At 45.5% G+C, this 25000-nt stretch overlaps 1 protein-coding gene across 2 annotated transcripts in view; it reads right to left on the reverse strand.

The window, feature by feature from the left end:
- The window catches only part of LOC126982511 (fibroblast growth factor 1-like), a 43855-nt gene that overhangs the window by 8220 nt on the left and 10635 nt on the right, over positions 1-25000 (reverse strand). The window contains exons 1-2 of one of the 2 annotated variants that reach the window (XM_050834617.1): positions 13790-15433; positions 10615-11124 (exon numbers count right to left, since the gene is read on the reverse strand). In XM_050834617.1, coding sequence (XP_050690574.1) covers positions 10615-10769 — 155 coding nt within the window. In that variant the 5' untranslated portion in view covers positions 10770-11124; positions 13790-15433. Of the gene's footprint in view, positions 1-10614; positions 11125-13789; positions 15434-25000 lie in introns of those variants that run through there. The other variant, XM_050834618.1, reaches the window with a different exon arrangement.

Raw genomic sequence — 25000 nt, forward strand, 5'->3', positions numbered from 1 at the left:
TTCCCAAATGAATCTGCTAACATTATGCCAATCCGTTTTCTAAATGTCTTGGTAACTGACAAAGAACAAACAAACAAGCAGACGGGCAACGATGATTTAATTGTCGTCATGCCAAGACAGGCGATAATTACCGACTGATCGAGTAACTGCCTGGCTGACGGCCTAGGCGTGAGTGTGTGTGTGTGTGTGTGTGTGTGTGTGTGTGTGTGTGTGTGTGTGTGTGTAGATAAAATAAATAAAGAGAAACAGCCAAACACACACACACACACACACACACACACACACACACACACACACACAGAGAGAGAGAGAGAGAGAGAGAGAGAGAGAGAGAGAGAGAGAGAGAGAGAGAGAGAGAGAGAGAGAGAGAGAGAGAGAAGGGGGGGCATACTTTATCATCCTTCGTGACACTGTTCAAATTGGACACACACACACACACACACACACACACACACACACACACACACACACACACACAATATTGTGGTTAACACGCGCAAGTCACAACAGAGAGGTCCTGGGTTCGATTCATGGGTAGAGTTGAGGCGGATGGGTAGTCTCTTTGAATCCGTGAACCCTGTCTACCAGCAGTGAATGGTTATCAAGTGTCAGTCGGGGGTTGTGTCCCGCCTCCCAACGTGTGAGGTTCTAACCGTACGCAAAGATCCTCACTTGTAAGCTCCAAGCTCACTGAGAGAAGCTAAAGACTGGCTATCGCGAGTTCAGAGAGAGATCAAACCATGGTGAATTACACACACACACACACACACACACACACACACACACACACACACACACACACAGTGAGGGGCCAAGATAAGTTGCCAACATAACACGATCCATGGATCGTACAACATTACCACTGTATTATCATCGTTGTTGCTGCTGTTGTTATCCCTATTCTTGTTACTAATATAAATTATAATAATAATAATAATAACAATACTAATAATAATAATAATTATAATAATAATAATAATAATAATAATAATAATAATAATAATAATAATAAAAATAATAATAACCAATATTAGCATCAATAATATTAACAAATATTATTGGCCTCATCATTGTTTATATTATTGCTATTATTGTTTCCTTACGCTGTCCACAAACTTTGTCTTCCGACAGTGGAGCAGCGGCAGACAGTGTGAGTATAATTAAGAAAAGTTGCCACTATTAAAATAATAACGAAACGCAAATAAAAAAAGGCAATAAAAGTGATGAAAGTGAATGTGTTCTTATCAGAAGTAGTAATATAATTAGTAGTACTGGCGGTGGTTGTAATAGGAGCATAGGAGTAGTTGAGACCAACAGCAATAAATTAATTAGTTTTTATCATTATTCTTAATCATAATAATAATAATAATAATAATAATAATAATAATAATAATAATAATAATGATAATAATAATAATAATAATAACACAGTAATAGTGACAATGAATGTGGTGGAAATAGTATCTGACAAAGACATTAATATTAACGGCAAACGTTTAGAAAATATATAACCTACTTGCTCTATGTATATTTTTTTCTTTTTTTTGTACTCATCTAAAAATTGCTTTATTTAAAAAAATATATATATTTTTGCCTAATTGTTTCATATTTATTTATTCAACTGTTTATTAATCGTTAGTTAGTTAGTTGGCTGCCACATCAACGGAGGGCCGCAGAGCTGCTTAGAAATAGAATTAATAAAAAGTCAATTGGGCGGAAAATATGTTGCTTCAAGGAGACAAAAACAAAGAGAGGGCCTTGACCGAATCCTGAAGTGTGTGTGTGTGTGTGTGTGTGTGTGTGTGTGTGTGTGTGTGTGTGTGTGTGTGTGTGTGTGTGTGTGTGTGTGTGTGTGTGTGTGTGTGTGTGTGTGTGACAAGACCCTCATAGCCACATATTATAAATGGTATTACTTTGTCATTTTTTTAACTCACTAATTCGGTTTGTTTCACGCCCACGTCACATTCACTTACACATCTACAACGTTCTTCCTCACAGACATTCACTCACTCACTCTTTCTATTCCTCAATAACTCACTTACACATCTAAAACGTTCTTCCTCACAGACACTCACTCACTCACTCTTTCTATTCCTCAATAACTCACTTACACATCTAAAACGTTCTTCCTCACAGACACACACTCACTCACTCTTTCTATTCCTCAATAACTCAATTCTTCCTAATTTCGTCTTCCTCTTTCCTTCCCTTCTTTACTCACACATATAATTTCCTCCCCTTCACTTCCTCATTCACTCTTTCCTTTTTTTTTTTCCTTCCCTCCCCCTTTTATACCTCCATCCTTTACTTTCTCCCTCTCCCCTCCTTCCCTCCCTACCCACATGAAGAAAAAACGCCATAAAAACATACTTTTGACTAAAAATACCTCACCCCAACCCCCTTATCTCCCCCCCCCCCCCGCTCCCCCTTACCTGCCCATATACCTCGCACCCATCACCCCTTCCTCCTCTCCCCTCCTCCTCAACCCTAACCTTCATGCTTACCTCCCTTCTCCCCTCTTCCCTCCTCTCTCCCTCCACCTCCATCACCCCTCCTCCTCAACCCTTACCTTCAAACTTACCTCCCCTCTCCTCCCTCTCCCTCCCCCCCTCACCTGCCCCAACCTTCATAAATCAGTCTGGCTTCAGCAACATATGAGCCACACCCCTTCATTCCTCCTCCTCCTCCTCCTTCTCCTCCCCTTCCACATTTCTTCCCTCTATCTATCTATCTTTATTCTTCTTTCCGTTCTTCACAAACTTTCTTTCCTTTAATCTCCTCTCTCCTTACTTTTTCACGTTTCACTTTGTCCTCTTTATTCCTTTAATCTCTCCTCTTCATCGTCTTTCATCTTTCCTCATCGTCCTTCTGTTCCCAACCCTTTCCCTTCATCCCTCCTTGTTTTCTAATTCTTATCCAATCTCCTTTCTACTCCTCTTATCCCCCTTAACTCGGTCCGTCTCTTCCTCCTTCACCTTCATTCTGCTGCTATTCATAAGCTTTCATTATCTCTTTGCTTTCCTCTATCTTTCTTTCGCTTCCTCCCCCTTCGCCTTTTTTTCTGCACATTTTCCTCCTCCTCAATCCCTTTGATCTCTATTCACACTCCTAATCATATTTATGTTGTATCTTTCCGACTACCTAAAATTCCTTTCTACCATCATTCACACGCCTTCTACCCTTTTCTTTCTAAGTCATACTTGTGCCATATTCACTCATTAATTAATACATGCTTTTACTCTCTCTCTCTCTCTCTCTCTCTCTCTCTCTCTCTCTCTCTCTCTCTCTTTCATAATCATTTTACAGATTTAACACCCCTTCCTCCTCCTCCTCCATTTTTTCCACTACCTCCTCCGCCGATACCATTTACTTCCACACATTAATTTCTCATTCACTACTATTATTACTGCTCCACCTCCTCCTCCTCCTCCTCCTGGGCCATTCCTCACCTCAGTGCCAGCTCCTCTTGGCTTAGTCCGCTCAGAGTGCAAAGTTAAACACGCGAAAGAAAAAGAAAAACAACAACAAACACGAATGAGAAATGAACTTTTGCGATTTTGACAGTTGTGGAGAATCGATGTGTGTGTGTGTGTGTGTGTGTGTGTGTGTGTGTGTGTGTCATCAGTGAGGGATGTGGCTGACTAACACGTTGGAAGGTGAGGGAGTGTAGTTTTAGTCAGAGAGAGTGTGGAAAGGTGTACGGATAACTGTCTATTAAGGCTAAGGTGTGGACAACCTGCGCTGACATCACACTGAATGGTTACTCGCTCGTGGCTTACCGACCGCCAAGCTTTTGCTGGTGAGGTGAGCAAGGGAGTAATCTGCACCCTTAAAAACGCAACGGTTTGGCGAACACCAAGCATTATCGCCTGCGGCGTCTTAAAGTAAATAAATAACCAAACGAGAAACGGCATCTGCCACATCTCTAACACGAATTGCTGCATAATATGCAGCTGTTATTACAACATTATCATACATTCTCCGAGAACTGAAGATCAACAGAAAAACTCTATGGATGCTATCATGGTTGAGATGGGAATCAAAAGGTATTTATGACAACCTCTGTTGGGAAATTAGGTTGGATGATGATTAGTGAATGTAGAATTCAGGAATTCCATACATACCGTTGAGAGGGACACTTCTGGAAAGCTTTCAGAATAGTACACAGGATGGGGGGGGCATATTTCACAAAGGAACACAAAGGAGGAACACTAAGGAAGAACAAACAACAGCAGACCTGCTGGTCCTTACGAGGCTGTTTGTGACAAGCTACACTAACTATCTAATCAAAGGTGGAAGATGAAGGACAGCAAAGGCGAAGGCTCCTCCCCACCCCCCATCCCTCCAGCCAAAGCTGGCAGGAAAGGAAAAAGAACCATGCAGCATGGAAAAACTGCATGGAAATTATGTAGGAAAGAGGAAAGAACTACCATTACTGCTACCACTAACCGGGCGATAAAAGCAGACAAGGACACCAGTATTCGAAAGAACTTAACGTTATTACGACAATGAGTAATATCTTAGTTGCTGGTTGGATTCAAAACACTTGTCTAATCTATTCTTGAAGGCCGTAACTGCTGTACTATCAACGACATCACAGGGTAGAGAGTTCCAAACATTAACAACTCGATTGAAGAAGAAGTGTTTAGCTTCGTGCGACGAGAACCTTTTTTTGCCCTTAAACTGTCTCCTTTGCTGTAAAAAAAATAATAAAAAAATTATATATGTCATTCACACCCACACGAAGGCATATTTCAATTAAATGCTGATACACACACACACACACACACACACACACACACACACACACACACACACATTAAGCATGAAAGGAAAGATTTAATTGACTGACTTCGCCACTACCATCAACACACACACACACACACACACACACACACACACACACACACACACCCGTGGCAGCCCCAGCCTCACCTGTACCCCTTTCCCCCATCACCCCCCTCCCCACTAACCACCCCCGTAAAGAACTATTTTTAACTTCTCCACACCCATCCCCTCTCCCCTTCGTCTCTGCCCCATCTCAACCTCCTCTCGATCCTTATCCATCTTTTCTGTCTCCTCCTCTTCCTCCTCCTCCTTTTCGTCGTCATCCTCCTCCTCGCCCACGCTCTCTATTTACCTCATATTTTCACCCCTCCAACATTCCTCCTTCTCCTTTGATCTACGTTATTTTCTCATCTGCTTTCGCCTTTTCCTCCTCCTCCTCCTCCTCCTTCTCCTTCTCCTCCTCCTCCTCCTCTTCCACACATCGCATTCATCCCAACTACTTGGCGACGCACGATAAAAATTGGCCATACCTTGCCCCGCCTCGCCCTGCCCTGCCCAGCCCCCTCCGACGTCAGGCCGCTCGACCCCACCTCTGGAATCGTCGCCTCTCTTGCACGATTATTTTTGAGGGTGTTTGGAATGTGTGCAAATGTTTAATAAGGTGATCAACACATTAATAACTTGGGTGTGTAACTATGACTGAGGGAAGCAGGGGCGGGCGGCTGTGTTTGTATATGTGGGGAGGAAGGGGGCGTGTCTGTTAGTGTGTGTGTGTGTGTGTGTGTGTGTGTGTGTGTGTGTGTGTGTGTGTGTGTGTGTGTGTGTGTGTGTGTTGCGTTTCTCACACTGCCAATGCACACCTGTCTGTAAACCCATTCACCTTTCGACCTCACTTCTGTATTTACCTTCCTCCTTTATTTTTGTGTTGTCTTTACACTTTTCTGGCCTCGTTTACATTATGACGAGTTCTTTATTCTTAGCTACATTTCCCTTCTTGCCCCTCGTATCCCTTTTGGAGGTGGCGTTGTTATGGGCATTTGCGAGGACTTGGGTTTAGCAAAAGCAGCAGGAATAGAGTCACTCTCACGGACAACTTCAGAAAGCCAGTTTTGAGAGAGAGAGAGAGAGAGAGAGAGAGAGAGAGAGAGAGAGAGAGAGAGAGAGAGAGAGAGAGAGAGAGCGGCGATGGATTTAATAAATAGGTTTAGGCAACATACAGAAATTACCAAGTTGGGGAGGTTATACCTGAATACTTAATGAACCGACCCACAAGGAACACTAGGATGATACATGGATTCACAAGGAATCCATGGGACTATAAAAAAACCCAGCTTAGCTGCGATGGCAGGTTTTCCAAACTAAACATTCATCATCGTCCATAAATTTATCTAACCTTCATTTCATAATTTCAATTCTTTTTGAACAGCCAACATGATTTCTTTTTTTAGGTGCTGCCTATAGCGGCGGTAGGCTTTCTTCAGGGGTCTTTCCGACGACCCCAGCCAGTTAATGGCGCAGGCGAATTTTATATAGAGAGGCTGCCGTGGTATATTACTTGCTTGCCCCATGTTGCCTCTACCGGTACTCCTTTTGACCAGTCGCTGAAGTTAGGGTTGACTGAAAATCTGGGCAGCATGTGGGTAATCTTCCGCCACTCGGCGATGGTTTAAAAAATCAGCGTGTTTTAGTGGGACTCGAATTTTGGCCCACGGGCTCACCACGCCCACAGGCTGATAACTTAGCCACCGCCTCTCTAACGTTTGCTTCATTCATCTGCTATCCTCTTTGTTAGCCAATTTCTACCACCGGTGAGGATGAGTCAAATGACAGACAGGGGGCGGGGCGAGGAGAGGCGTGGTGACGGATGAGAGGGTTCAAAGACGGACACGGGTATCTGAGAAACGCTGATTCATAAACTCCCTGTCACTGAAGACGTGTTCTCGGCTCATAGATTTCAAGGCGAGGGTTTGACGCGTACCCTCTAGTCTGTTCCACTGCCTGCCTGCCTCCATTCCTGCACCAAAGCACTCCGAGGCTGTTTGATGATTAATGACCTGACGAGACGCAACCATGCCATGAGATATTACACGAGGCGGAGTCAAATGAGGGAGGAAGGAAGGGAGGGGAGGGGAGGGGAGTGTGGCCTGTGATGTAGGGGGAGCCATGACGCGCGGAGGGAAGGGGAAGAAGGGAGGGGAGCTGTGTGGAGTAAGAAAGCGCATGAAGCAGGGCAGGAAGGGAGGGAGTGTAGAGTAGGGAAGACAGGGCCCGGGAAGGGAGGGGTGAACGATAAGGGGAGGAAGGGGTGTGCCCATGGAGGTATGATTCTATCTCCATGGGGATGTAGAGTGAGGGGGGGAAGGAGCTAAAAAAAATGGGATGTGACAGTGAAGGGGGGTTCTAAGAAGGGGGATGTAGAGTAAGGGGGGGGAGCTATAGAGGGGGATGTGACAGAGGAGGTGGAATTTATAAAGCTACATGAGATTGAAGGTAGTAGGAGAGGTGGTGGCCATGAGTCAGGTACGGTGATGGGCGGAGGGACGTACCCCCCATCACTCTCCCCCACCCACTCCCCAGCACTCCCGCCCCCACCCCCAGCACCTGCCGCCGCCATTCACGCCCCCAACCCTTGCCATGACCTATATATGTATACACACATATCAACCCAATAATAATAATAATAATAATAATAATAATAATAATAATAATAATAATAATAATAATAGCAATACTAATAATAATACCTAGATTTTAAGTTCAAGCTCCCTTCCTTACCTCCACACAGGTCAGAGCCCTTCACCTCCCTCTATCCCCCTCCCTTCTTCCTCCTCCTCTCCCACCCCTTAGCCCCCCTCCTCTTCCAAGCTCCCTATTCCTCCTCTCCTATTACATCCCTTCTTCCTCCTCTGCTGTTATGTCCCGTCTTCCTATTCTCCTTTCTGCCACTCCCACTTCTCTCATGAAATATTTCCCTCCTCTGCCACCCACCCCCACCCTCCCCCTCACCCCCCTGCCACGACCCGCATCGCTGGGTCTTCGTCGATCCAAGTAATCAGGTCGTCGCCAAATATCGAAGTTTATTCACCCTTATTTTTGTCCTGTTTTTTATGGCCCAGTTCCACACACCTGTTGATTATTCTTTATTAGTCCGTTCCCTATGTTTATATTTCTATTTATTTAAATATCTAGTTACTTATCAACAAATAATATATATATATATATATATATATATATATATATATATATATATATATATATATATATATATATATATATATATATATATATATATATATATATATATATATATATATATATATATATATATATATATATAGTTTATCTTATTGAGTTACCTTCTTATATATTTACTAGGTCTTCATGACGAGGAGACGGACCATTTTCTTGCGAGGTCCACATCTCAAGTGCTTTCGAATGATAAGCTTTGCAAAATCGAATGGGAAGAATTCCTCTCCACATACGCACACACATTATTTTTATTCATACTGTTATCTTACTTATTTCATTTTTCATTATATTCGGCACTATTTTTCTTGAGGAGTCTGACTCAAGAACTTTTAAATTAGACGCTTTGCAGAGTTGTAAAGTCTCTATTTAAGAAGAAATAAGTTCCATCATCCATCACGCTCACTCCAAAATTTACTTACGCTTGTTTAGCTTCCTGAGTAAGCTATGTTTGCGTGAAAACATCGTGTTCGTTCAGAAAATGTTGCTTTCGTCTCGCTTATCACCTGACGCAGCAGCACAGGTGGTATATACACAAATAATTTAATTGCTAAATGAACGATACCAATTATATTAACCGTGAGTACCACTGCCAAGAAAAAGAAGCCGCTTCTCGCATTTACTCAAGAAATGGCCGCCAGCGTTTAAGCCTATGAAAAAAGGGTATTTATCAGAGACACCGCGTGTGGTAAAAATGAAAATTGAAATAAAAAAAAACGGAAGAAAAAGTGCTTCCCGTATTTACTATGGTGACGACCACCCGTGTTTGGGGCGGCAAAACAAAGAAAAAGGCGACTGACGCAGAGCACTCGGTTAAAAAAAATCACGGAGCATAACATATTTACCCAAGGAATGGCCGACCGTGTGTGGGTTGGGGCAAAAAACGCGTCGCCGCCCGTGTTCGCCGCGACGCCGAGGTAACCGTGAGGAAAGTCTTTTTATCAACTGTGATGCAAGACTACGCCATAAGGCTTAAGGAAGGGCGGGGCGAGGCGGAGCACGTAGGAGGCTGTGGTGGGGCAGGGTGGGGTAAGGTAGACAGGGGTGAGGGGGCGCGGTAGGATAGGGGGCTCAAAACCACCGCTATATGTCTCCGTTGGGGGCGGTGGCGCGGCACTGAGAAGGAAACGTAATTTTTGGTTATTTTTAGGCGCAGTGATCAGGGTGGGCCGCGGGGCGTGGCGGCGCGCCGCGGCGAGAGGTGACGGCAATGGCCTGAGGTGTCGGTGTGGTGAAAAATCTTCTGGTTGCAAAATATGCGTTTTTGGCCCACCACCACCGCTGTCCTGACATACCAGAAGCAACAAAAGGGCAAAGTTATAGACTACCAGCAACTTATCAACTCAGTGACAATATGAACTTCCACGGTATTAAAAGAAAAAAAAACTTTTGAATCATTACTCGAGCTCTTTCAAGAGAAAAGTATCGACGCCTCACTAATCGAATATGACACTCAGTTTGGACAACTTTTTCCTTTACGGAAGCAGCGATTAGAGGGCCTTTTTGCTTCCTCTATTGTAAAAAGCAGCATCCTTAATACCGATATAATACAAATCATAATATAATAATTATACTACTACTACTACTACTACTACTACTACTACTACTACTACTAATAATAATAATAATAATAATAATAATAATAATAATAATAATAATAATGTTGGGACATTCAACTAGTTGGCCTTCCCTAGTACTACAACAACAACAACAACAACAACAACAAAAGTAATAATAATAATGATGATAATAATAATAATAATAATAATAATAATAATAATAATAATAATAATGATAATAATAATAATAATAATAATAATAATAATAATAATAATAATAATAATAATAATAATAATGATATTAATAATGATAGTAATAATAATTATAATAATACCCAAACGGGCACTAGGAGAGAGCTGACCGCCTAGGAAAATAGTTGACTTTTCTGTGATATGCAAACTTACGACAGCAACCACTAGATATTTGTCTGGATATATTTCCAAAGCTCTTTGAAATAACCAGCGTGGAACAAAGAATAAATATCGCACGCCACATTAGCCAACATTATATTTTGCAGATGGCCGCCCTCATTCACTCAGACATTTTTTTTCTTTTGGAAAGGGACCAGACCACCCAAGGACGCAGAAATCCCCCTCTGGGTGAACCTGGTCATAAAGGGATGTACTCAGGGTTTGCCCTCAAAGCATGAATGGGTTTTGTCTGAAGACCACAAGGAGTCATTCATCCAGCTACTTTTCATTAATTCGCCATTATTGTCAGCTTTTATCGGATTTTTTCACAAAGTATAGCTAGCTTGACATACTGACCTAAGGATGCATTTATGTAAATTTGGTGATTATTTGTCAATCCATATTTTCATAATCTTGCTTTCAGCCAAACAGACAAACGAACAAAGGAACAAATAATTCGAAAACAAAATCCTTGCAGTTGGCCGAGGAGGTAACATTACCAATAATAACAAGTTACAGGAGGAAGAGGTATGAGCTGAATGGAAGCACACGCTTGTCAATCCCTTCTGCCAGGGGTCGCGTGAGCCTCGCCTCAAGCCCGTAGACGTACCTGCTGGCGGAGGGCGTGTGGACGGGGACTGTCTCCTGTGCCTTGGCCTCGTTGGCAACGGGCAGCAGGCCGGGCGGCAGGGGCACCTCCTCCTCCAGGTCTGAGTCGTCAGAGCTCTCTTCGCTGCAGCACAGACACCGGCAGCACCGTGGCATCCTGCTCCTCCGCTTGGGCGGGCCCGGTGGGCGTCGTGCCGCCAGCTTGTCGGTCACGGGGCCACTCAGGGCGGCAAGTGAAGACACTGGCCTCGGGAGGATGCACTCACGCCGGGAACCCTCGGCTCAGTCTCTTTGGTGCCTACCCCTCACAGCATGGGCGGGGAGGGACGGGGCTTTCCTCTTTTCTACCACACATACACATACAAACAATCTTTCAGTTGTTGTCAGGGCAGAGGCGCTACACTGCGTGTCAGCGGTCTGTGGCAGGCCAGGTGGCTCTGGTGGTGTGCTCCCTCAGGGGCGTGTGAGGCGGGCGGAGAGTGGCACGTACTACCGAAGCCTCAATGCGACCCTGTAAAGAGATGAACGCGGCGTGTTAGGCTGTCTCTGTCTCATTAACACCAGCACACACGGGGCACAAGGTCACCTATGACTGCCACCCCCTCAGCTGCACCTTGATTACTCCTGCAGGTAAAAGTAAGGGGGCGATGGCACATACTGAGGCAGAAGTTATGTGGTAGCATGGCGCTGGCTGCAGGGTCAGGGAAAAGACGAGGAACAGAAAAGGGACAAAGCCATTCACCAAAAACCTTTAAGGATAGACTTATTATACGAGGTGGCATGAACCTCAACCCTTACGAGAATGGGGCGGCGTGAAGCGCAGGGAGGGAGGAGGGAAAGAGGGGGAGGGAGGAAAAAGAAACAAGTGACGAACGTTGAAACAAAGGAAGAAGGTACAGAAAAGGGGTAAAGGAGAGAGAGAGAGAGAGAGAGAGAGAGAGAGAGAGAGAGAGAGAGAGAGAGAGAGAGAGAGAGAGAGAGAGAGAGAGAGAGAGAGAGAGAGAGAGAGAGAGAGAGAGAGAATACAAGGAGGCAGAGATGAAGGTAGATGAGGGGGAAGAATTAACTAAGGCACGGTTTGATCTACGCATGGGGAGATGGAGGAAGAGGAGGAAGAAGACGAGGAGGAGGAGGAAGGTAAAGAGGACGGGGAGAGAAAGACGAAGGAGGGGAGATAGGACGAGGGGAGGAGACCAGGTTGAAATGAAGCAGCCATAAACCGTAGCCAAACACGTGTTCATGAGGGTTGTGAGGGCCATATTTTTATACATTTCTGCGCCCAAGAACACGTAATTTACTAGTCTTTCGTGGGAGTTTAGGGCATTTCCAGGGGTACTTTTATGACCCTGGTGGTAGTCTGAGCCTTCTTCTGTACCGTGAACCTAAAAGATCACTCATTAGAACTCGATTAACCTCCTTTTTGGCCTTTGGAAATAGTGTGTGTGAGAGGTGGGAGCATCTGACAATACCAACCTGAGGCCCGCGAAGAAGCGTGTGGAGATGGAAGGGTGGAAGTGAATGAGAGACAGAGACAGAGACAGAGAGAGAAAGAACAGGTGTGGCAGGACCGTGAGTCGTATAAGAGGAAAAGGAGCCAGTGAATGAGTGCAAGAGAGATGGAGGAAGTGGGAGGGAGGAAATACACATGTGAGAATATAAAAAAAAAGGAAGACGCGGAGTAGGTGAGTGAGGGAGAGTGAGGGAGTAAATCAGTAACCTACTCACTCATTCACGCATTCATTCAGTTAAGTCAGTCAACGAGATGAACATTGCTTCCCCTGTGTGTGTGTGTGTGTGTGTGTGTGTGTGTGTGTGTGTGTGTGTGTGTGTTAAAAAAGAGGGAAACCAGACACTCCTTCCCTATCACGAGCCTGACATTTCCGGGACACACACACACACACACACACACACACACACACACACACAGAGAGAGAGAGAGAGAGAGAGAGAGAGAGAGAGAGAGAGAGAGAGAGAGAGAGAGAGAGAGAGAGAGAGAGAGAGAGAGAGAGAGAGAGAGAGAGAGAGAGAGAGAGAGAAAGGGGGGGGGGGGTTATGGAGTCTGTTCGCAATAATATGAGAAGAGGTGGAGATGGACGATGCAAGATGGCGCCACTACAAAACGCTTGCCTGCGCCACAATGAGCTGGGGCCGACCTACCGGCGCCATAGGCAAAACCGTAAAAAAAAAAAAATCTAACACTCCTGTAATACCTTTCACTTGTCTTTAATAACTGCTGCCCTTCTCCAGTACGAACAAATAACAAACAATAGTAACAATAGTAACAATAATAATAACAAACGCCATCCCCATTTTCTCCTTCCTCAAACGTACCCAAACTCTACAAAAAAATGCATAATAAAATGGATGAGAAAAATAAATTACTACACTGAAACGTTATATGAGCACGGACTAGACAACTCTTATGACCACTTAAGACAATGAGAGAGAGAGAGAGAGAGAGAGAGAGAGAGAGAGAGAGAGAGAGAGAGAGAGAGAGAGAGAGAGAGAGCAGAAACGGAAGAGCAAACAAGAGTGGGGACACTTTGATAAATAAGAAGAGGAGGAGAAGAGCAGAAAAAAGCAGAAGGGAATTAGGAGGTGGATGTAAAAGGAAAGGGAGAGAGGGAGGGAGAAAGTCAGTTAGTAGTAAGGGAGGGTCAAGAGCAAGGGAGTGAAAGACTGATGGGACAACGGGGCAACCGAGTGAAGGACTGATGGGTCAACAGGTGGGTCAACAGTGAAAACAGCATATGTATCAGAGTAACAAGTCCAGGAGAGCAACAGGGCAACAGGAACATTGGAACAACAGGAAAACGGATCAAAAATGGAACAATGCAACAGGAACAACGTCGCAAAGAGGTCAACAAAGTAAGAGAACAACTGCGCAACAACGGGGCAACAGGGGAAAAGGGAAATAAGAGAACAGGTCGGCGGGGGAAAAGAACAACAAGGCGACGGGACAACAGGAACAACGTGAAAAACAGGCAACAGGGCAACAGAACACCGTGGGGTTAGTGCGAAGGAACAATGGGGTTACGGGGAAACAGAAAAACGGAGACAATTAGCAAGGGGGCAAAGAGGTAACGGGTGTGTGTGTGGGGGGGGGGGGGGGGCAAGCAATGAGGCCACGTGAACCTCAAGTGGCCCCTTAAGGCGTCACAGCACACCATTCTTACCTGTGTGGGCGGCGAGTGGCTAAGTGGTGGCGAGGCGGCGGCGTGTGGTGGTGAGGAGCAGGGGAGGCCGAGACCACTCGTCTCTTCAGCGAGTCAGTCATTAACTTTCTTTGGTTGACGGCGGGCACCACACACGAAGAGCTTATAGTGTTTACGTACTAAGTGAGGCTTAGGAGCTTCAGTTCACAGCTTCAGCGTCGCCAGTCTGGTTATAATCTCGTGCTTTTCTGTCTATGAAGCTTAAAGACACGCGGCGCACCACCAGTTTCAGTCTTATAGAAAATGGGACATAGAGCGGCCTGTTTCTTTAGAAGCACGACAATGTCTCCAAATTCTGTTCCGTGAAGAGGCTTCAGCACTGAGGGACGGGGGCAGAAGGGGGCTTCACAGGGAATTTAGGCTTGGAGGATTAAAACTTTTGGTCTTCAGTTTATACGAATAACAAGGCTTCAGTTGCAATAATTGCCTTCAGGCTTTGAGGATCTGATAACTTTATGGCTTCAGTCACACCAAGGCTTCAGGTCGAAAGAGAAGGCTTTACTAAATTAGCTTCAGGCTTTGAAGATACGAGGAATGAGCATCATCCTTTGAAGAGCACATGAGGCAGGCATCATTTCTAATAAAGGGGCTTCAGACCAAGCGATGATTCACTCCAAAGAAACACGATTCACCACCAAGCGTCTCCCCATCGCAGGCCGTCAATCTTACTTCCCAGAGGGAGGCGTGAGGCAGATCCCCTCTAGTGGAAAGCTTGCCCCGACCCTAAGACAAGTGTGCCCCGTCATGATCAGGGGGTCATGCGGTGGAGAAGGAGGAAGGTGGAGAAGGAGGAAGAGGAGGGGACTACCAGGGGAGTCAGGTGTTAAAGATACATAAAAGAAGATGAAAGACTTCAAATGGGGAAAAATAGGCTTCAAAAGGAATTAAAATGGCTCCAGATAGGACGACTCGGCTTGACTGGGGAGGTAAGGGCTTCAAAAAGATGAAAGAGCTTCAAAGGAGAGGAAAAAAAGCGTTAACAGGGGAGAAAAAGGATGCAGAAAGGGCTTCATAAGATGACCAACACGTGATGCTAAGAGAGTACCATCACAGCCACGGGTCTCTCTTTCAGGTGGCGGTGCTGATTTGTTGTTGATGTTTTTGCTGTTATTGTTGTTGGCGGTGGTGGTGATGCTCCTCAGAAGCCCGTAACTACAGTCCCCATCGCATCGGGGAGGTGAGAGCCTGGCACCCTGGGTAGTGACTGGTGGTGTATATGATGGTGATGGCAATCAGGGAGTTTACACGACAGCACGAGGGACGGAGAGTGTTGTGGTGGAGTTTCCCTCCACAGCAATACCACTGACGGAGAGGTTAGCACCACATGGAGCACGCGGGGTGGTGCGAGTTAGCAGTGGTGATGTGGTGGTAGTGGTGATGCCTCCCAAGAAGTCAGTCACCACAATCACCACCGGAGTTACTAGCGGTGGTGGCGGGGAAGGCGTGGCGGTGTGTCAGGGGATTGCGGACACGGCGGCGACACAGCAGGCAAGGCGAGGGAAGGACGGGCACTGGCAGGGCCCGGCCACGCCAGCCAGCGGTGCCATGCTTGGTGCCCGGTGCCCCGGCCCGCCCAGACCCCGGCCAGACTCGCCACATCCACCGTGACTACCCCAGCCACCCTCCTCCGCGATCTCAATACTCTCTCTCTCTCTCTCTCTCTCTCTCTCTCTCTCTCTCTCTCTCTCTCTCTCTCTCTCTCCCCCCTTCGTTCCAATCCTCCTCCAATCCTCCTTCCAATCCTCCTCCGCGATCTCAATACTTTCCTTCTCTCTCTCTCTCTCTCTCTCCCTACTTCTTAAAAACTTCCTCTCATCACAACCAACACCACAACTACCACCACCACCACAACCACCATAAACACAACCCATATTGCATCCAACACTACTACCAACGAATCTGACATCATCAATCCTATCAATACCATTCCCCCTCCACCATCACCATCCCTTTTATCACTATTATCAGAACCACCACCAACAACAGTGAGAACAGCAAAAACAACAACCACAACAACAACAAATCCTGTCCACTCTACCAAAACCATTTCGTTCACGAGTAATATCACAAACATACATAAATACGCACACAGACATACATATAAATATATTAATAGACTGGTGACATCCCGGTACTGTGGGAGAAAACACACACACACACACACACACACACACACACACACACACACATACACACACATCAAACGCTTGTCAGTCACTGGACATCATAAAGAGAAATAAAATAGTAAAAAACGAAATGTAAAACTGACTCTCTCTCTCTCTCTCTCTCTCTCTCTCTCTCTCTCTCAAGAATTTTTCCACCTATGCCGGCTGCGAATGAGTTTTACAATAACGCATTCTGCCTTAACAGCCGCCTGAAGACACTTTGCAGGGAACTTGACGTGGAATTCCTTAACTCCTGGGATCATATCCAAAGGGACGGTCTGCACAAGTCCTCAGTTAGAGCAGCTAGATTTGGAAAACTAAATAACGAAGCTGTGCGGAATTCTCTATCAAAAAATCGTTCTCGACTGCGTCTCCTCACTCCGTCCATGTTAATGGATGGCATGCGCCTATCCTGACGTCTAATCGTTCACTCGCTGGCAACACAACTAGATAACTAGAGCGATTTTTTTAAGATAAACTGAAAGTATGAAGTTTTAATGTTAGGAGCCTGAAAGATAAGATTGATGAACGGAGATGCCTTGTTTCAAAATGTAATTTTGACCGATTTACCATAGCTGAAACATTCATTAACACTTCAAATACATATTAAGTATCTGAATACAGACTTAACAAAGATCGCATCAACCGTAGAGGTGAAGTCGCCCTTTACGCCAAAAGTTATTTACAGCCCAATGATAGAACACCAAGAGATAGTAATGTTGCACATTTGTGAGTGCGAGTAAATACTGAATAAACAATATATATATATATATATATATATATATATATATTTATATATATATATATATATATATATATATATATATATATATATATATATATATATATATATATATATATATATATATATATATATATATATATATATATATATATATATATATACCTCTCACCATCCTTCCTTTCTTCATCCCTTATCTCTCAGGACTTACTTCCTCTCCTCTTCCTTCCCTCTTCTCCTTTCCTTTTCCCTCCCTATACTATCCATCCCTTTTTTCTCTCCCTCTCTCCATGCCCAATCCGTTTCCTCCTTAATACTACCCCGTAAACTTCCCTCCTTCCTCTCTATTTCTTTATTTAGATTTACCTCCCTCCCTCCCTCGCTCGCTCCCTCCCCCTACCCCCCTGGTGACCTCGCCTCCGTGACGTCACTCTGCTGCTGACGTCAATGGCCAGGGTCACCACACACACGCTCCGGTAGCTCAATCGGTAGAGCGCTGCGCTGCAAGGCTTCACGGCCAAACAGGCGGCTGTTCGAGCCCCGCTCAGGCCGGATTCTTTCCGTTGACTAGGAGTGGTTACTGTCCCCCCTTGAGCAAGGGGGATGGGGTGTGTGGTGTGTGAAGTCCTGGCAGCACCCAGAGATCGACGCGTTAATGAGCATGCACTTGCTCGTGTCGGGAGGGTACCTGCTGGCGAGAGCGAGTCCAACTCATGATCAGGCCGTGGTGAATTACACACACACACACACACACACACACACACACACACGATGAATCATAGTATAAAAAAGGGGACAAGAACGTGACACACACACACACACACACACACACACACACACACACACACACACACACACACACACACACACACACACACCGCTCCGATAGCTCAGTGAATTAAAGCTCTGCCCTGTCGGGCTCCAACCTGGCAGGTGGAGGTAAGAGCCCCGTTAAGCTCCACTCCTATGTCGACTACTCTACTCAGCATTACTCAACATGTTTTAACAAAAGACCCTCCCAACAGGAATTACAAGACTCTAGGCTTGACGCTGCAGAACACTTAACTTCAAACTTTGCTATCATCTCTGAATGGGGCAGGAAGAACTTAGTGCCCTTCAGTGCCTCAAAAACTCAGTTTATTCACGTACCAACTCGACACAACCTTCCAAACACCTATCCCCTATTCTTCGATAACACTCAGCTGTCACCTACAATAAACATTTTCGGTCTGTCCTAAACTCTAAATCTAAACTGGAAACTTCATATCTCCTCTTTCGCTAAATCAGCTTCCTCGAGGTTGGGCGTTCTGTATCGTCTCCGTCAGTTCTTCTCCCCCTCACAGATGCTGTCCACCCTCGTATGGAGTTTGCATCTCATGTGTGGGGAGAGCTCCAAAAACACAGCTTTGCTAGACAAACTGGAGTCAAAGGCTCTTCGTCTCATCACTCTCCTCTTACTAGCAGTCTCCTATTTCTTGAATTCCGCCGCATTGTTGCATCTCTTTCTATCTTCTATCGATATTTTCATGCTGACTGCTTCTCTGAACTTGCCAACTGTATGCCTCCCCCCTCCCGCGGCCCGGCTGCACGACTTTCCACTCTTGCTCACCCCTGTACTGTCCAAATCACTTATGCAAGAGTTAACCAGCATCTTCATTCTTTTATCCCTCCCGCTGGTTAACTCCGGAACAGCCATCCTTCGTCTGTATTTCCCCCTGCCTACGACTTGAGCTCTTTCAAGAGGAGAGTCTCAAGTCACCTCTCCACCCAAATTTGACCTTTCTTCTGGCCTCTCGATCTGTTTTCTTTCATCGGAGCAGCGCCTGGCGGGCTTTTTTGTTGCTTTTTTTGTTTTTGTTTTTGCCCTTGAGCTGCCTCCTTTGTTGAAAAAAAGCTCAGATTTTTTTCACTGAGAAGGAGCGGTTACTGTCCCTCCCTGAGCAAGGGGTGTGTGGTGTGTGAAGGTTCCGGCAGTACCCAGAGATCGACTTTAATGAGGTTGCTCTAATCGGGACCTCTATTCCCTGCCGAGTCCCTTAACTTCAGCGACATCGGTGAAGAAGACCACCGGGAGCATGGGCCAAGCTAGTCATATATCACGGCAGCCACTTCAAATAAACCTCGCCTGCATGCACCACTAACGGAGCGGGGCCGTCCACCAGGCAACATAAAATAGCCTTTGGGCGGCATAAAAAATTCCACTACCGCCACTACTTCCAATTCCATTAGTGCCGTTCCTACTCCCTTTTCATACCACATCACCGTCCCACCCACCCCAACCCTTACCTCTAATGGCCCAACTCTCCCTCTTCCATTTCCTATCCCTGACATGCCTCTCTCGCCCCTACAAAAATGGCACACCTCACCCCTTCCCTTCCCTGTCCCACCTCCCTTGCCCCTATCCAGAGTGGTACACCTCTCCCCCTTCAATTCCCTGCCCTTGTCCCATCTCCCTTGTCTTCCTCAAATGGCACACCTTTTCCTCTCCCATTCCTTGCCCCTGATCCACCTCCCTTGCCCTTACTTCTAGTGCCACACCTCACTCTGAATTCTCATCTCCATATCCATCCACAACCTTTACCCTTGTCCTATCCAATCAATTCCTGACGGTGCCTCTTTCTCGTTTACCGAAACCTGGCGCTACGCAGTTCTCCGCCCCGCCCCGCCCCGCTCCGCTCCCTGCTTACCTGTCCTCTTCTTTCCCCCCATTGACGCCAGTGACCAGCGGGGTGCCGACCGTGATAAACATTACGAGGTGCTCTCTCTCTCTCTCTCTCTCTCTCTCTCTCTCTCTCTCTCTCTCTCTCTCTCTCTCTCTCCACCATTTTATTTCTGTCACTTATCAAGGCAAAAGACTTAGTGTGACCCTGAAATGAACGGTTGAGTGAAGAAACTCTCTCTCTCTCTCTCTCTCTCTCTCTCTCTCTCTCTCTCTCTCTCTCTCTCTCTCTCTCTCTTCCCATATTTACAGCTTCCTCACACTCGAATAAATCAATATTAACCAATATTTCCACAGATTAACAAAATTATGAGAAATATTCATCATATGCGTTTAATATATTCAAACATTAATTAAATTTTCAAGAATTTCGAAGGGAATAATTTTTAGTTAACGGCAGAATCAAAATTAATTCTGGTCTTATTTTTACACTGTTCCCCTCCTTTATTTTTCTTTATGTTTTTCTTGTCTCTATGAATGGCGGCACTAATGGTTTAATTTTTTTCTTCTTTTTTTTTCAGCCTCGGCCTCGACCCGTCGCCTCCAATGAGGAAAAAAGGGAAAGGAGAAGAGGATGACATTACTGAGGAAACAATTAAGTGGATGCCAACTTTACTTCGTGGTATATCAGTCTACGTAGGAGAGAGAGTGAGAGAGAGAGAGAGAGGAGATTCTGTGATGTAGCAAAAACCGTATATATAAGCAATACACATCCCATCTCTCTCTCTCTCTCTCTCTCTCTCTCTCTCTCTCTCTCTCTCTCTCTCTCTCTCTCTCTTCCTTTTCTTGGCATATTCACTTCTTCCCTCCCTTTTACTTACATCTTTACATATTCCCTTTAATTCCCCCTTTCCCTTTTCCATTGCCTTCCATCCCAACCCCTTCCTTCCTCTCTTCCTCTCTCCTTTCCTCTATTTTCCTCCTTTCAATTATCACTTTTTTTTTTATCTCTCCTTCCTCTTTTGCCCTATCTATTTTTCTTCGTCTATTTAATAATTTTCCTATTTTCTTACATCTTCATTTCTCCTTTTCCCTCCTCCCCTTTTATTTACCTCGCCTTCACTTCACTTCCTCTTTCACTTCACCTTCCATTTCCTCCAAAGTTTTTTTTTTTGTATATTTTCTTTCCATCTCTCTCTCTCTCTCTCTCTCTCTCTCTCTCTCTCTCTCTCTCTCTCTCTCTCTCTCTCTCTCTCTCTCTCTCTCTCTCTCTCTTCTTCACCTCTTTCCCACCTTATCTTCTCTTCCTCCCCTTTCCTGGTCTTATCTTTCCTCCTCCTCCTCCTCCTCCTCCTTCTCTTCGTCATCACTGGCTGTCTAAAATTATCTTCCGAGTGTGGCTGTTTTTGCGTTCGGAGTGACGGGGGGGGGAAGGGTGGAGAAAGGGGAGGGAGAGGAGGGGATGGAAGGGGAAGGGGAGGAAGGGGGAGCTGTACCCTGACTTTGGAGGGGGTTGTGATGGGGTGAAACGGCGGTGGTGGTAGTGGAGGGGATGGGGGAAAAGTATTGGGGGTGAGGGGGGGTAGGGTGTAGGGATGCATGGGGATGTTTGGATGAAAGGGTGATGGGGTGAACGGAACGGGGCAGAGTGGAGGGAAGGGGTGATGGGGAGGTGGTTAGGTGGAGAAGAAGGGATAAGGTATGGAATGGGGTTTGGTGGGGTGGCGTGGCGCGGGATAGGGGTGAGTGAGGGTGGTATGATGGTATGTGTGTGGGTGGGGTGCGCGTGAGGTATGAGGGAGTGGAGTATGCGAGTGGAATGTGTGATGAATTATGGGGTGGGGGAGGAGTTTATGGGGCGTGGGTGGTGCAGGAATGGGGGAGTAGGGGGCGTGTTGAGTTGGGGTGAGGTGGGGTGGGGGAGGGTTGTGTTAGTGCGGAATGGTATGGGAAACGGAGCGAAGGGAAGGAAAGGGAAGGAAAGAGAAGGGAAGGAAAGAGAAGGGGAGGGAAGGGAAGGGAAGGGAAGGGGAGGGAAGGGAAGGGAAGGGGAGGAAAGGGAAGGGGAGGTAAGGGAAAGGAAAGGAAAGGAAGGGAAGAAAAGGGAAGGAAAGAGAAGGGAAGGAAATGGAAGGGGAAGTAAGGGAAGGGAAGGAAAAGGAAGGGGAGGTAAGGGAAAGGGAAGGGATGGAAAGGAAAAAAAAGGAAAGGAAAGGAGAGGCGAGGCGAGGAAAGGGATAGGAAGTGAAAAGGTTGAAAAGCGAAAAGGGAAGGGAAAGGAAGACGAGACAAGGAGAGGAAAAAGGAAGGAAAGGAGGAAGAAGGGAAGGGAAGGGAGGAGAGGGAAAGAATGAGGAAGTGAAGGCGAGTGGAGGAGAGAGGAGGAAAGGGAAGAGAAGGAAAGGGAAAGGAAGAAAAGAAAGACAGTAGAACGACGGAAAAGAGAAAGAGAAGGGAAAGGCCGAAGGGAAACAGGAAAGGGGAGAAGGAAGGGAAAGGAAGGGGCAGGTTTGAGGGTAAAGGGAGGGGTTAGGAAGAAGGGGAGGAGAGATCACATGTAGCTCCTTCCTTCCCCTTTCCTCCCCTCCCCTTCTCTCCCCTTCCCTTATCTCACCTCCGTTCCTGTCATCTCGTTTCCCCTTACCTCATATATATCCTTACCCTGCGATCCCTTCCCCTCCCCCGCATGCCCCCCCCCCTCTCCTCACCCCCCTCCCCATCTTCGTCCTTCCTCCTCCTCTATTTATTTTCATGTTCCCCTCCTCTATCCCTCCTTATTCTCCTCTTCATTGTTATATCTATCTCCATTTTCCCCTTTCCCCTTTCCTTCTTTCTCCATCGTTCTTCCTTCTCCTCTATTTGTTTTTGTTCCCTTCATTCATTCATTCTCTTCCTCTTTTTTTGTTATATTTATTTCCATATTCCCCTTTCCATCCATTTCCCTTTGCTCTTTCCTTCATCTCCATTTCCTTCTTCCTCCACTGTTCTTCCTTCTCCATTTATTTTCATGTTTCCCTCTTCTATCCCTCCGCATTTATCTCTTCTTCCATGTTATATTTATCTCTCTTCTCCCCTTCCCCTTTCCTTCCCCTCCCTTTTCTTCTTACAACCCCAAGGCCAATAGGTTTTCTGTTGCCGGCATTTCCATGTTTCCTCCATTTCCCTCGTTTATTTACCCCTTTCCTTCTCCCTACATAGCAAATTCACCTCCACCTTCCCCTTCCCTACCCTCCACCCCCACTTTTCTCCTCCCCTCCTCCATCCTCTTCCCCCTTTGCCAATCCCCTGTTCCTCTCATCCCTACCTCTCTTCCCCCTTTCCCATTCCCCTCTTCCTCCCTTCCCTACCTCTTCCCCCTTACCCTCCTCCTCCTCCTCTTTTTTTGCTTTAAATCAATGTCCTCACCCTCTTCCTCCTCTTTTTTTTCCCTCCCTTGCCCATCTGTATGTTCGTCTGCTCTCTCTCTCTCTCTCTCTCTCTCTCTCTCTCTCTCTCTCTCTCTCTCTCTCTCTCTCTCTCTCTCTCTCTCTCTCTCTCTCCAGCGACACACTTTTCACCCTATCCAAGGTAGTTTTAGCTTATTTACAGAACCTTACCTGTCGGGAGGCTTATTTTGCGCTCTCTCTCTCTCTCTCTCTCTCTCTCTCTCTCTCTCTCTCTCTCTCTCTCTCTCTCTCTCTCTCACTGATGTATATATGTGATTTCCTCCTTCAGAAATATCCAATGCCTTATACGTACATCTGTGTGTGTGTGTGTGTGTGTGTGTGTGTGTGTGTGTGTGTGTGTGTGTGTGTGTGTGTGTGTGTGTGTGTGTGTGTGTTTACTCTTATTCGCGTGTGTTTATGTATTCTCTCCACGTGTATATTTTGAGTGTTTACATGTGCGACTCGGTTTTTTTTTCTGACTTAATCTATGTGTGAATCAAGCTGTGTGTGTGTGTGTGTGTGTGTGTGTGTGTGTGTGTGTTTCGATAATGTAATCATGAAAAATTGCAAATATACAAATCAAAAATTATATTTCGTGAACCGTAACTAAAACACGAAAGGAACTTCAAATCCTTACGTCACACACAAAGGAAAACGAATTAAATTAAGCTAAATATTAACTCCTGCGAAACTGTCATCATTATTATCATGACGAGTGACTCCAAACTCCAGCGTAAGCAGAGGGCAGCACCGTGCTACCATGTCCCTCGGCGTAAAGGAAACAGAAATGCAATATATATTTCAGTTGCTTCTCTAATAGGGCTGTGAGGAAAAGTACAACAATAATTCATTTAAATAATTCAAATAATTTCTACATGAATATATACCGGAAGGAAGCATTGCTCACCTTCCTTTATTTCTTGCAAAACAAAGCCATTCTGCAGACCTGGGAGTCTTAATTTATTGTCGCTGTCTGCTTATAGATGAGGCAAAGGCGCGTGAAATCAGGCTTACAATGATATGTGACCATTCTTGTGCTTTAAAAAGTACATATATCAAACATGTCAGCTTTTACTTTTGGCAAAAAATATGTTTAGAATAAATGTTGATACTTGGTAACCCAGAAAGTCCCATAGGCGAAATAGACTTGAGTTTACAAAGATCAAGCAATGCCATCAAAGTCACCACTATAGATACATGCACTAAATAGATATGGATCACGTATGAATCACATCGCGCGCGCACACACACACACACACACATACACACACACCGTAAGGTCGCGTGCCAATACATAAACTCAATAAATTTTGGTTCACGTAAGAGTGAGAAAAAAGTAAAGTGAAGTTTAGTTTGGCTTTGGTCTTCCCGATCTCTCTCTCTCTCTCTCTCTCTCTCTCTCTCTCTCTCTCTCTCTCTCTCTCTCTCTCTCTCTCTCTGGCGGTGGTAAGTTTGGTACCTGTCATCAGAGGAAGGTGAAGGAAGATATAGTGTAGGAGGAGGAGGAGGAGGAGGAGGAGGAGGAGGGATCTATATCATCTTCACATGTCTTTCTCATTTCTCAACATTTCTCTTTATCTTTCTGCATGTGCGATCAAAAGACTCTCTCTCTCTCTCTCTCTCTCTCTCTCTCTCTCTCTCTCTCTCTCTCTCTCTCTCTCTCTCTCTCTCTCTCTCTCTCTCTCTCTCTCTCGCACACCTTTCCGTCACTGTCTTTAACCTCCTTTACTCATTCTTCATTCTCTTCTTCCTTTTCCTCCTCCTCTTCTTTCCTTCATTCTCTTCTTTTCTTTTCCCACATCCATTTCATAATTTTTCTCCCATTCCTTCCCTCTTCTTCCTTCTCCTTCTCCTCTTCTTCTTTTTCTTCCTTTCTTTTCCCACATCCATTTAATAATTTATCTCCCCTTCCTTCCCTCTTCTTCTCCTTCTACCCACGATGATTTCTCCGGCTTGCCATTTTCCCTGTCTAACCTTCTTTTTTTTATCTTTCTTATTTTCTCTTAATTCTCTCCCCTTCCCAAGCCCATTCCTTCTCTCTGTTTCTTCTCCTCTCCCACTCTTTCCATGGTTTCCCTTCTATCTCCTTTCCCTGGCCCCTTCCTCCACTCTTGCCCACTTCTCTTGCTCCTTTCCTTCCCCTTTCTTTGTTCCTTTTTTTATTCTCTCCCCTTCCCAAAC

Source organism: Eriocheir sinensis, chromosome 51, assembly GCF_024679095.1.
Source record: "Eriocheir sinensis breed Jianghai 21 chromosome 51, ASM2467909v1, whole genome shotgun sequence".
Taxonomy (NCBI): Eukaryota; Metazoa; Arthropoda; class Malacostraca; order Decapoda; family Varunidae; genus Eriocheir; species Eriocheir sinensis.